Raw genomic sequence first — 11,627 nt, forward strand, 5'->3', positions numbered from 1 at the left:
TGCACCTGGAAAACCCCATTATTTATTTCAGTGCAGGATAAATGGGTTTAAAATTGCAACGTATAAACTAGGAATTAATAGAGCAAATAGGATTTCATCATTTTGTTTAGCAGTTAAATATGAAGAAGATACAGTAACCAGCACACTCTTCCTTATATCATCTAATTATTTATATTTTTTTTAGTTTGAAGTCATTAATTGTATTAAAATGTACTAATGAATAATTTGAAGGAGCACTGAAAATACAGGTGATGAAGAGTAGAGTATTAATTAGTTTAAAAATTGATACTGCATTTAATTTTATATACCACACCAGAGAAACTGTATGAAGAGACCCTGTCACTTTGTTTTATTCTTCTGCATTTTCATTCTTTACAATGTACCCAAACTTTCTGCAAGGGAAGACTTAGGGCACATTCACATGGGCACAACAGCCTCATCCTCACTACATCTTGCATCATGCAGCCCCATCTGCCTTAGGAAAAAAAAAATCCATATAGTGTTCCTTGAAACATCATCTCTGAGAAATCACCCCACTCACTGCACACTTAAAATACAAAAGATCAGAAAACACACTCTGAGCTTTACAAATTCAGCATCAGTCCAGAGCCAGGCTCCTCTGCTCCTATTACATTAAGGGATGACTCCTATAACTAAACAGGGCTTGGTTTGAGCTGTATGTAACAGTGAACTTGCTCCATGATGTGTCAGTTTTGACTCACTTGTGCTTTGAATCCTTAAATCCATTGTGGAGGGGGAGAGCATTATATCTGTTTTCCTAAAGTGTTGGCATTCTGTTCCAAAATCAGTACAATCTATTGACGTCAGGGTCACGTACTGGATGAATGGGGTCACTGCCCTCCATCTCTAAACATGAATCCAAATGATAGATGAAAGTGTCTTTTTAGAAAAAGGAAAAAAAAATGCAAACCAAACCCTGGCAGGTACAGTCCTGTTAAACCCTCTACAGTTCATATGCAACAGCTCTGCAAATATCTCTGTTCCTATAGTCAATGACATTGGCAACCAGTGGTGCTCAAAGGCAACTGCTGTTCAGCCGATGGCAAATTACCTCCTAATAAAGGCTGCTAAAGGTTGCATTCCAGCAACCTTTTGGGAAATGCAATAAATATGGAAAGATGCTTGCATGCCTGGAGCACTGTGGGAGCTCCTGACATTCATTGTAGGAGCTGACAGCTTGATGTGCCGCGCTGTAAGAAGCGACCTTTGGATCAATTAGCTGATGCTATTGGTGAACTGGAGAACATCACAGTACCGTAGCCAGCAGAATTCAACACTCATTTCGCAGTGCATGATTATTTGAGAAAGCAAAACGTGAATTTTTTTACCCAGTCGCTGGGAAAACTCCTGCAGATTTAAACATCCCAAAGGCACCACACAAGGCTCTATCCCAAGCCCATACTTCCCCTACACGCTGCGCAGGTGACCTCGCACCTGCCGAGCCCCGCACCCCGTGGGTGCACGGGCACCCGGCCGCTCTCCCGCCCAGCCCGGGAGCGCTCCCGGCGCAGGTGCCGCTGTCCAGCCGCATCTCCCACAGTCCGCAGCCAAGCCCGGACCGCAGCGGCAATCGCCGCAACACCGCCTTGAAACCCGAGCCCTGTCCTTAAACCCTCTGGAGACCCGCCCGAAGGGCTGCGGAGCCTCCCGGGCACCAGAACCTGCTTCCCCGGGACCCTGCCCGCCCCCGCCCCGAGCGGTGCCCGGTGCCCCGGTGCCGCGGGTCCGTACTCACCGCGGCGCGGGGCTCTCCGACGCCGGCGCTGGTCCCGGCAGCCGCCTCGGTGGCCGTTCGCCCCTCTCTGTACGTGCGCCGGGGAACGCGGGCAGGGGAGCCCCCGCCGCCCGCTCCGCGCCGCCGGCGAGGCCGCACCCACCCACCCTACGTGCGGCTCGGCAGCCGCGGCCCCCTCCCCGCCCGCCCCGCTGCCCCGGCCGCCTACGTGTGGCCGTGCATGCGGGGAGCGGGCGGCGCGGCACGATGTGACACGGCAGGGCAGGGAAGGGCAGGGCAGGGCACGGCATCCCGCCGCTCGGGGGGGCGGCCGCCGGCTTATCCCTGCCTGCCGCGCTCGCCCCGGCGGAAACGGGACTCCCGCAGCCGTCGGGGTTTTGGGACAGCCGGGGCAGCAGCGGGGACCGGCGCAGGGCCGGCCCTTCACCGGAGCGTGGCGGCGTGTCACGTCCCCACGGCCGCTCCGCGGGGCCGCCGGGCGCCCCTCCCGCGGGGGAACCGCAGTTCCCGAGCCCGCCGGGTCACGGCCCCCGAGCTCGCTGCCGGGGGAGCCTGCGGGGACTGGGGCGGGGAGTGTGAAGCCCCGCGCACTCGAGAGCGTCCCCGGGATCTCTGGGCTGTGGTACAGCGGCGTCCGCCCGAGCGGACCCGCCGCTGCTCATCCCGCCCGAACCCGCTCATCCCCGCGGGCTGCGCCCCGGGACCACCGCGGGATGCGCTGCTCGGAGAGGCATTTTGCCCGTGAACCGGGCTCGCCCTCCACGGCGGGAGGGAGCGGGACAGCGCCCGAGGCGCGCAGAGCGAGCGCCCGTCACTGACGGGGTGTCGCCACACACAGCGGCACCGGGGCCGGACCGCGGCGGGAGCGCAGGGGGTCGGGGCAGCCCCGCTCCCTCACGGGCAGCCCGAGCGGCTCCTCCCGGCCCCTCCCGGCACGGGCCGTGCGCAGGCGCGGAGGGGCCGCGCAGGCGCCGCGCGGCTGCCGTGGGGCGGGAGCGCATGTGCGGAGCGGCCGCGGGGTGAGCGCGGGGCCGGCGGCATGAGCGGCGTGCCGGGGCTGAAGGAGGACTGCGAGGAGCTGCTCGGCGCCTTCCAGCAGGCGGACACCGTCCGCTTCGAGCGCTTCGCCGAGCTCTGGCGGGAGCGCCGCTTCCACACTATCTTCTAGTGAGTGAGGGAGGGAGGGAGGGGATGGATGGCTCCCGGCCGCCCCTCAGGCCAAGCCTCGCCTTCTCCTCGCCTTCTCCTCGCCTTCTCCTCGCCTTCTCCTCGCCTTCTCCTCGCCTTCTCCTCGCCTTCTCCTCGCCTTCTCCTCGCCTTCTCCTCGCCTTCTCCTCGCCTTCTCCTCGCCTTCTCCTCGCCTTCTCCTCGCCTTCCCCTCGCCTTCCTCTCTCCTGCCCCTCGCCAGGCCCGCAGCCCCCGGTGCTCGGCTTCCCCCCGGGGTAGGCCAGCCTGCGCCGTGTGCCCCCTCAGGCCTGGCTCAGGGAGAGAGTTGCCCGGCTGGGCTCTAAAGAAGGTGGAGCATCGGTCCCTCTGTACTGATGGAAAAGAGTTTTAAATTCAGTGTATTTCGTGCATTAGCAATGTGTGTGCTTTGAGCGCTGACTCCGCAGGGGGCTTGGTGCAATCCTCGGGAGATTTGAAAGTGTGATTGCAGGACATGCATGTTTCACTGAATCACAGAATATCCTGAGTCGGAAGGAACCCACACGGATCGTGGAATCCAACTCCTGGCCATGCACAGGACACCCCAAGGGTCATAGCCTGTGCTGAGAGTCTTGTCCAGACTCTTCTTGAGCTCTGTCAGGTTGTGATTCTTGGGGTCGTCCTCTGCGGGGCCCGGAGTTGGACTCAGTGATCCCTGTGGGTCCCTTCCGGCTGAGGACATTCAGTGATGCTATATTTTTAAAACATCTAAAGCTTGTTTCTGCATTATAGATTTTTGTAAAGCCTGCAGTTTTATATTTACATGCTTTAACATGTTGCTTTTTTGTTTGTTTGTTTGTTTGCTTTAGTGGTAAAATGAGAGCTTTGGAGAGGAATAAGCTCACGAAGAAGACTCTAGATCTGGCCCAGCAGTACTTCTTTCCCCCCTACTCCTTCCAGATCCGAGTTGGTGCTCTGTACCTTCTGTATGGGCTCTATAATGCCCAGCTTTGTCAGCCAAAACAAAAGGTAATTGTTCCTGAGGTTTTATTCTCAGGAGATACTAGGCATAAGATATGTGGTACACTGCTGTCTGCTTTGTCATCATAAATGGTTAGGGCATTTCCTCTTGCTTTCTTAAAATAAAAATACTTAAAGCCAAATTGGAAGCTATTGGAAAAGGCAGAGACAGAGAATGTGTTCATCAGCTGTAGGGTGAACCCCATTACAGCCTGAGTTACTCTTTAGAATTCCAACAGAATGCAGACTGAATTATTTCCACTTCCAACTAACCAGAAAAGGAATTAATGAATAGGTTGAGAAGGTGTGTGCCTGAATGACACTCTCCTTGCTGCTTTTAGGATAGGAGACCAATATCTAAAGGAATTGCAAACTCAGTGCAAGGAGAAGTGGCTTGCTTAGGAACTTTATGATCTGTGTTGAGTGCACACAGGAAATTAAGTCCAAACTTTAAAAAACAAACCGAATTTGGAGTAGTCTACAATGATGCCATGATGTCTCATATTTTGACCTCAGAGGAATCAATAACTTTTTATGAAGGTGAATTTAGGCAATTTGAAAGCCACTGCTGGATAGCAGCTGTAAGAGGGCACATGAGTTATCCAGAACGTTAAGCAGAGAGAAAGGGAAGTGGGCAGAGTGGATGTGACAGGAGAGAAAGGAAGAAATAAGGGAAAGAGAACATTTATGAGCAGTTCAGTGGCAGCATGAGCTGGTATGAGTATTGTGTGAAGAATGAATGTTTTCAAATGTCAGAAAGGACTTGTGTTCCATGTCACTGTCAAAGAAAGTGACATAATAATAATCTTAGGTGCATAAAATGATGATGGTAATAACGGGTGTTATTGTGGGATCCTTTCTGCAGCTCTGGACATCCAGGTGTTGTCACAGTAGTCAGCTCAGTTAATTTTTATTGTTGAAGTATTGATTTAACGGTATGTAACTCTTTGGTTGCAGATCAGAATCGCACTCAAGGATTGGCCTGAAATCCAGAAATTTCAGCTGGATCTGCTTGACTCCCAGCACTATGATGCAGCCTATATCTTTAGGAGACTGCGACTTGCCAGAGCCTTCCATTTCACAGCAATGCCAAAGCTAGTGAGTTATTACACTAATGACTTTCATTTTTAAATAAAATACCCTCATCTTTCAATGCCTGGCAGTTCAACGGCACTTGTGGTTAGCTCAGCCTTGAGGCTGTGTTAAAATGCAATATGTGTGGCTTTACATATGTAGGTGATGAAGGTCTTAGAGGATGTTTGAATGCTTCTCACCTGAAAATATTTTTTCAGTGTCTAATGTTCCTAATGGATTTGAGATGTCTTACCAGCTGGGGAAATTAGTCTAGGTGCTGGATTAAATTCTTAACTAGAGAATAATTTGTGAAAAGTGCTAACTCTGAACATGTGACAGCAAAGCTGTTGTTTTATGTGGTTTTATGCCTTTCAGTATCTCCCGACTGGTGGATATGCAGTAGGAATCCTCAAGAGGAGGTGCCTTTTAGAATTTTCTTTTAGGTTACAAACATTTCCTCTTCTTTTAGCTGACCTACAGAACTAAGAAGAAGATTGAGGAAAATTATTTTAAAGAAGAATTTAAGGACCCGAGTAACAGAGTAAACAGCCTTATCACTAATGATGTATTGGAGGTACAGTAACCTTTAAACTACAGATTAATCAATGGGGTTTGTTTTGTTTTAATTTCTCTGTTGTCCAAGAGCTGTAACTTCTCTAATCAGCAGTCTTGTCCTTTAGTGAAATGCAGACTAAGGTAATTTTACCAGACACTCAGAAATGTGGCATTTAGTTTGGAAGAATTGTGGTACCTTTTCCAATACTGAAATATGCTCTAATGTTTTGTGCTTTTGCCTCAGTAAGATGTAAAAGGGTGTCAATGGTTAATTGTCACTTAGAGAAAAATGGAAAATGAGGGAAGTATGTTTGTTTTGATATGTCTGCAGGTTTCAACTGGAGGCTTGATATTTGTGATAATATGAATTTACTTATCTGCAAGTTCATAGCCTTCTCTCACTTTTATTTCTCCTTTCAAATGCTAGGGCTTTTTTATTTTATAATGCATTTGATAAAATGCATTTTATTTTTATTATATATAAAAACCTGAGTAATTCAAGACAAGTACAGGTTCTCATATCAAGCATAAAGGTTCTTATATCACTCAGTGATAGAACTTTATTTGCAGGTTTTTTCATTTATTGCTGGCAAATGTGTATAAGGTTGACTGCAGTGGTACAGAAATCTGTGAAGTAAAATGTTTCCTCCAACGAGATGAAAATAAACCACAGTATCAGAATGAGCCGTGTGTGAACAGTGGCCCTGAATAACTGTCTTAGTTTAAGTACTGTAAGATACTCTTTCTTCTTTAGCTTATTTGATGGGTCAGTTCTGGTTAACAGGATTTCTTGGCTCTGAAACTCAAATAATCTAACCAGAATCAGTTTCTAACATTCCTCCTGGTCTAACGATATCCTTAGAATGGTTTCTATAACCCTGCTTTTGTACATTGAGGACTATTACTGCTTTACTGCTGGAATTTTTTTTTTTCCTGAAAGACACTTTTTTTTAAAAATAATTTCAGGAACTGATGAATATTCACGACCACTATCAGAAAATGAAGTGTGTCATTTCAGCTGACAAATCCCAGCCAGACAAGGCCCTGAGCTTGATAAAAGATGACTTTGTGGTTAGTCTCAAAGACATAACCTTGGAACATCAGGAATGGCAGCAGAACAGGATGGTAGGTACTACCAACCACTGTGCTGTGGTGCCTTAGCGGGTTGGGTGAAGGAACTGGATTTCTTGGTGTGATTTCCTCTGAGCTGGTACATCTCAGACTGAAGGAGAAGGAACTGTGACACTGAAGGCATGCACTGTGTGAAACCTGAGGCAGGGATGTGGTATGGAAGAAAGGACTTGTGGGTGGTCTTGCCTCTGGGATACCACAACTGACTGCTGAGAGGGAAGCCCTGACCTCATGAAATACCTCTGTAACACATTCCTGGATCAAAGAAAGGCCACAGTGTAAGGTAGATGTAGAAAATGGGCATGTGTGTTAATACGTGTCTTGTTTTTTACAGTTCTTGGATTTTAGCTTTCTTGTGTATCACAGATGTTTAAAGAAAAACACTTTTCTTTCCCACAGAAATTAGTCCAAAATGCTCAAGTAACTCATGAAACAGAAGACAAAAAGAAAGAAGAGACTTTCCTAGAATCAGAGGTAAGGAAACTGCTGCATTGCACATGCCAAATCTGTTCATTTTTTGACTTCAGATCTCAGGCTAAGCAGTGTAGGCCAAAGTTTGATAGTGCCAAAATAAATTGCAAGGACAGCTGGTGGGGCTGGTTGCATGGTTTTGTTTTTAACTTACACTGTTTTCTATTGAGCTGTGAGCATTTACTGCTGTGACCGCTCATACATGATCACCATAAAAAGTCTCTCTCAGGTAAGGAGGGAAAAGAGATGTATTTTCTCAGCCAATCTCCTTTACACTTCCTCCTGGAGTTTCAGCTTAAGGCAATATTCATTTTTTTATGCTACAGAATTGTCTCATGTTGTCTCAATTGTCTGCTTTGAAATTTGAGGAAGATGCGAAGTTTTGAATGTGATTTTTCTCCTTCTGGGCTTTGTAACAGTGAAGGCAACCTTTTTAACAATTTTTTTTTCCTTGAAGTACCATTTTGGTGGCATGGAAATTATGTAGAACTAATTATAGCATTACAGCTGTAGTGAGATACTGCTCAAGTGGTTGCCTGATGTAATATTTCAGTACTGCTATAATAGAATAAGAATATTTTCTGACTGGACTCTTGTTTCTTTCCAGGGTTCTAAAAGAGCAAATGCCCTGGCCAGAATCAAATACAAGTCTTATTCTGCAGTTGTTGAGGTAGGTATGAAAATTGATAATGGGGATGTATTTATTTTTCAAGAACAGTTTTAAGTACCAGTTTAATGTAAATGTTGGGTCAAAAAGGAATGAGTTAAAACTGCACTCTGTAATTCAGTTTTTTGAATGTTTTAGTTTTCCTAACGCAGCAGGGAAACCCAAAGCTCTTAGTCTTCTTAGATATATGGAACAATGCAGATAAGGCCTGTGCTTGGTGGATTTTCCTTTACAGGGTATTTTTTAATATCTACTCTCTGTTTAAGTAGATGGAATTTTAAGAAGATGTATAAAAATACATGAGAGTTTAATTGCTCTGTCTTTGTATCTTAGATATTGGAATCTTGAAAGATGCATGTGAAAATGGGACTTGGGAGTTTAAAGTCAGTTGCAAGTTCTTGAAAACTTTGTTTCAGTAGCTTCTACCTTAAAATAATATTATTGGTTTGTCTTTTTCTCAGCAGTCCTATGAGAAACATCCCAACTTTCTCTGTTTATTAAAATCTCATATCAAAAAATGTGTCATTAAATGAAACACAGCTCTGGATTTTATAACAGTCCAGACTCATGAATGTGCAGTGATGTTTTCTAGGCACTCAAGCAAAATATGATGGTAAGGAGGCTTTACAGGGCAGCAGTTTTTGGAAGTGTTTCTTTTGTCTAGGGGGATGCAGCATCATGTGGCTAGGTAGTAACAGAGAATGGATTGGGAATTAAGGATTGTTTCATTATCTGCATTTTAAGTTATACACCCATTAAATCATAGAAGGGCACTGTCCTGTTAAAGCTGAAGAACAGCAACTAGTGGGAGTCCTCCCTCCTTCTCTCCCCTCTATCCCTTTTTCACCCTGACATCAAGTTGATGCTTTGGTCTCTGCGGGTTTGTCAGGTGACCCACAGCAAGATCTGGCTGTAGAAGTTCAGCTTTTTTTGTGTCATTCAGGTTTCCAAATCCAGGAGACATCGCCAAGTGCAGTTGGAATCCTCTGAATCAGGGCCCAGTTGTGGGAAGTCTCCAAGTCGAAGTAAAAAACCCCGCAGGCGACCACAGCCAGCAAGGAGAGGCTCTTCAGAAGTTAGAGGTACTTCTCCATTGCATCCATGAACCTGGGGAGGTTGCAAAATTGTATCCATTGCTTTGCTAGCTGGGTTAAATTTTGCTGTTGATCACTGGGAAATTACTTTTCCTAAGGAAATTCTTTTTCTGATACCCAACTTTTTAACTGATAGAAGTTGCTCTGCTGTCTAAATTTTTTGTTTACTCTTTATTTGTTACAGTTTAAATGAAACTAAACAGCAAAATGGTTTTGGCTTGTCTTTATTTTTTGACTTGTCTTTATTTTTTGAGTTGGTGATTAATTTGCTTTAAATTGGTAATGTTAACTACTTGTTATTGAAGGTTTCTTAGCGAGCCATATGGAAGGTACTGTGAAAAATAGGTTTGTCTGCAGCATTTGACAGCATCTTGGGAGAGCAGCAGTGAACAATCTTTTAACTACTGGATGAGGGATGTAGAAGCAAAAAAATGCTGACAGTTTTTCCTCAAAATATGTGTGCAGATGAAATGCAAGTGGCCAAGGAAACTGTAACTCAGCATATTGGGATGCCAGTAATCACAGAAGAGGACTCAGATGAAGGAGGTACAACAGTTGCAATTCCAGCAATCCAGTGACTTGTTTTTTAATAGCCCTCTGCTGTGTTTTTCTGAAACTAAAGCTGATACTTTGATCATGTCTTGATGAGCTAGATTTGGTTTTAGCCTGCAAATTGTTGCATGAAAATTGAAACTTTGAAACGCCATGGCAAAGTCCTCAGAGTAATATTTTTCTACACGGATTTCATTGTAGCGTGTTCAGAGTTAAAACTGGTCCAGTTTAAAGCACTCTCATTGTTCTGTAATACAGGTTTGTCTTGAGTAGTTCCATCGTGTAGGGAGAAGTGATTTTTTTTCTGAGTCACCCACTTCCAGAAGATGCCTGTTCTGGTAACTCTGTGAGCTTAGGAAAGAATAACCCTGGCTGCCCTCACCGTTGTTGAGGGGAGAGAAGGTTTCTCTCTAGCCTTACTTTCAGCTGGGCAGTGTTTCATGGATTGAGCTCCAGTACAGCAATAGCATCCTCTGCTTGTACTTGAAGTTACCTGACATTGTCAGGGGAGGACTCTGCAGCTGGGGAGTGAATGGCTTTGCTCTCAGTCAGGTTACTGGAAATAATGTGATTTTAATTGTGAAGCAGTGATTGCTCAAAGCTTAAAGTGGAGCTGCTCTGCAGAAGCATCAGTGTTGGATGATACTGAGCTGCTCTGCAATTCAAGCTTCAGGGTCTGTTCTCAGCTGTTTGAGACCATGGCACAGTGTGAAGAATCTTCTGCAGTTAATTCACTATCCAAAATATGTAATGGAAGGATATTTAATACAATTTAATACATTTAAGCATATTAAAATACATTTTTTAGTGACATTGTGTATTTATATTTGCTCCTTTTAGAAGCAAAGGAGCATCTTGTAGTACTGAAGCGAGATTATGTTCTCTGGTCACTTTTTTTATTTGTAGACAGTGGGAATTCATTCAATTTTAAATGGTCAGGTTGAAGGTGCCATGGAGCATTTAATATTGTACTTTGTTTATTTTCCCTTCATTTGTCCACTTGTTGTGGACAAAAAGTTTCTTTCTAAATCAGGAATTATCTCTATTTCTCAGAATTTTCCAGTAAATTCTGAAGCATTAAAAACACCCATAAGCAGTCTCTTCAGATATTTTGTGAGTATTCAATCTGTCAAATTCACAGCAAAGTCTGAAAAGGTGTTCGTGAGGAGCAGGAAGCTTTTAAGATGGAGTAAGTTTTGAAGTACAATATTCATCAGTGGAATTTCAGGTGATACTTTGAATGATAGTGTACTGTAGAATCCAGAAAGATTTTTTTTCATATTTAAAAACCATGGGGAGAGGGACTGGGAGGGGATCTCAAGATCTCATCTAGGTAATTTCCTGTGCTGGATAGAATTCATTCTACTTGAACAACTCCCATGAAGGAAGATGGATTTAAAAGCTTGTAAAAAACCCTTCTCTTTATTTTGTTTCAGAAGTATTTCTCCCCAAGAGGAGAAGACTACATTAGAGGATGCAGTTGGAGAAGCACTAATGTTAATTTTAATGACAAAATGAAAATGTCAGAGGTAACACCAAGTGCTTGTTTTGGATACCTTGGAACATAAAAGAAGTGTCTGGGACCAGAAGCACAGGTGATGTTGGAATACTGGTAGTGACTGAGATACTTCAGCTGTCTTGTGGTGCCTTTATTCACCTGGTGAATGCTTCCTGTGGGAGACTGAAGTTGCTGTGTCCTGGCTGAGATGGAAAAAGAAGGCTCAGAAAATATTTCCCCATGTAAGACATGTCTATAATCCTTTATCTCTGAACATAAGGTTATTGACTGTTGAAAATTAGTACAATAAATTATTTTTCATGGTTGACTTGCTCCATTTTATGGTGTGTAAACTTCACTGCTTATCATGGTTTGATCCCACACATGTGGAAATGAATTTGCTGATAAGGTTTTTGTTGTGCCCTGTCTCCAGCAGATCTGGAGTTACTGTGTATTCAAGTGGAGGGATATAAAGGGTGTTCATTAATTCTGCAGATAACCCTAAGCTGTACAAGGGCAGGACTGGAATTCAAAATTATCTTTATAAATTGGAGACGAGTGAAAGAAGTGGGTGCAGAAATAAACAAGGATCTCAGCATTGAGAACAGGCACAGCATGGGGAAATACTTGCTTGGCAGCAGTGCAGCAGAAAAAGCAAATGGG

The 11,627-nt window shown here is 44.9% G+C and overlaps 1 protein-coding gene across 1 annotated transcript; it reads left to right on the top strand.

Annotated features, from left to right (window-relative positions):
* The first annotated feature begins 2,771 nt into the window (after positions 1–2,771).
* SNAPC1 (small nuclear RNA activating complex polypeptide 1) lies at positions 2,772–11,292 on the top strand. Its single transcript, XM_068192158.1, has 10 exons — positions 2,772–2,923; positions 3,772–3,931; positions 4,880–5,020; positions 5,466–5,570; positions 6,518–6,676; positions 7,082–7,156; positions 7,761–7,823; positions 8,764–8,902; positions 9,380–9,460; positions 10,903–11,292. The coding sequence occupies exons 1-10, from the start codon at positions 2,796–2,798 to the stop codon at positions 10,935–10,937; spliced, it is 1,086 nt and encodes a 361-aa protein (XP_068048259.1). The 5' UTR covers positions 2,772–2,795; the 3' UTR covers positions 10,938–11,292.
* The last annotated feature ends 335 nt before the right edge of the window (positions 11,293–11,627 follow it).

The sequence above is a fragment of the Anomalospiza imberbis genome, chromosome 6 (genome assembly GCF_031753505.1).
Source record: "Anomalospiza imberbis isolate Cuckoo-Finch-1a 21T00152 chromosome 6, ASM3175350v1, whole genome shotgun sequence".
In the NCBI taxonomy this organism is placed as follows: Eukaryota; Metazoa; Chordata; class Aves; order Passeriformes; family Viduidae; genus Anomalospiza; species Anomalospiza imberbis.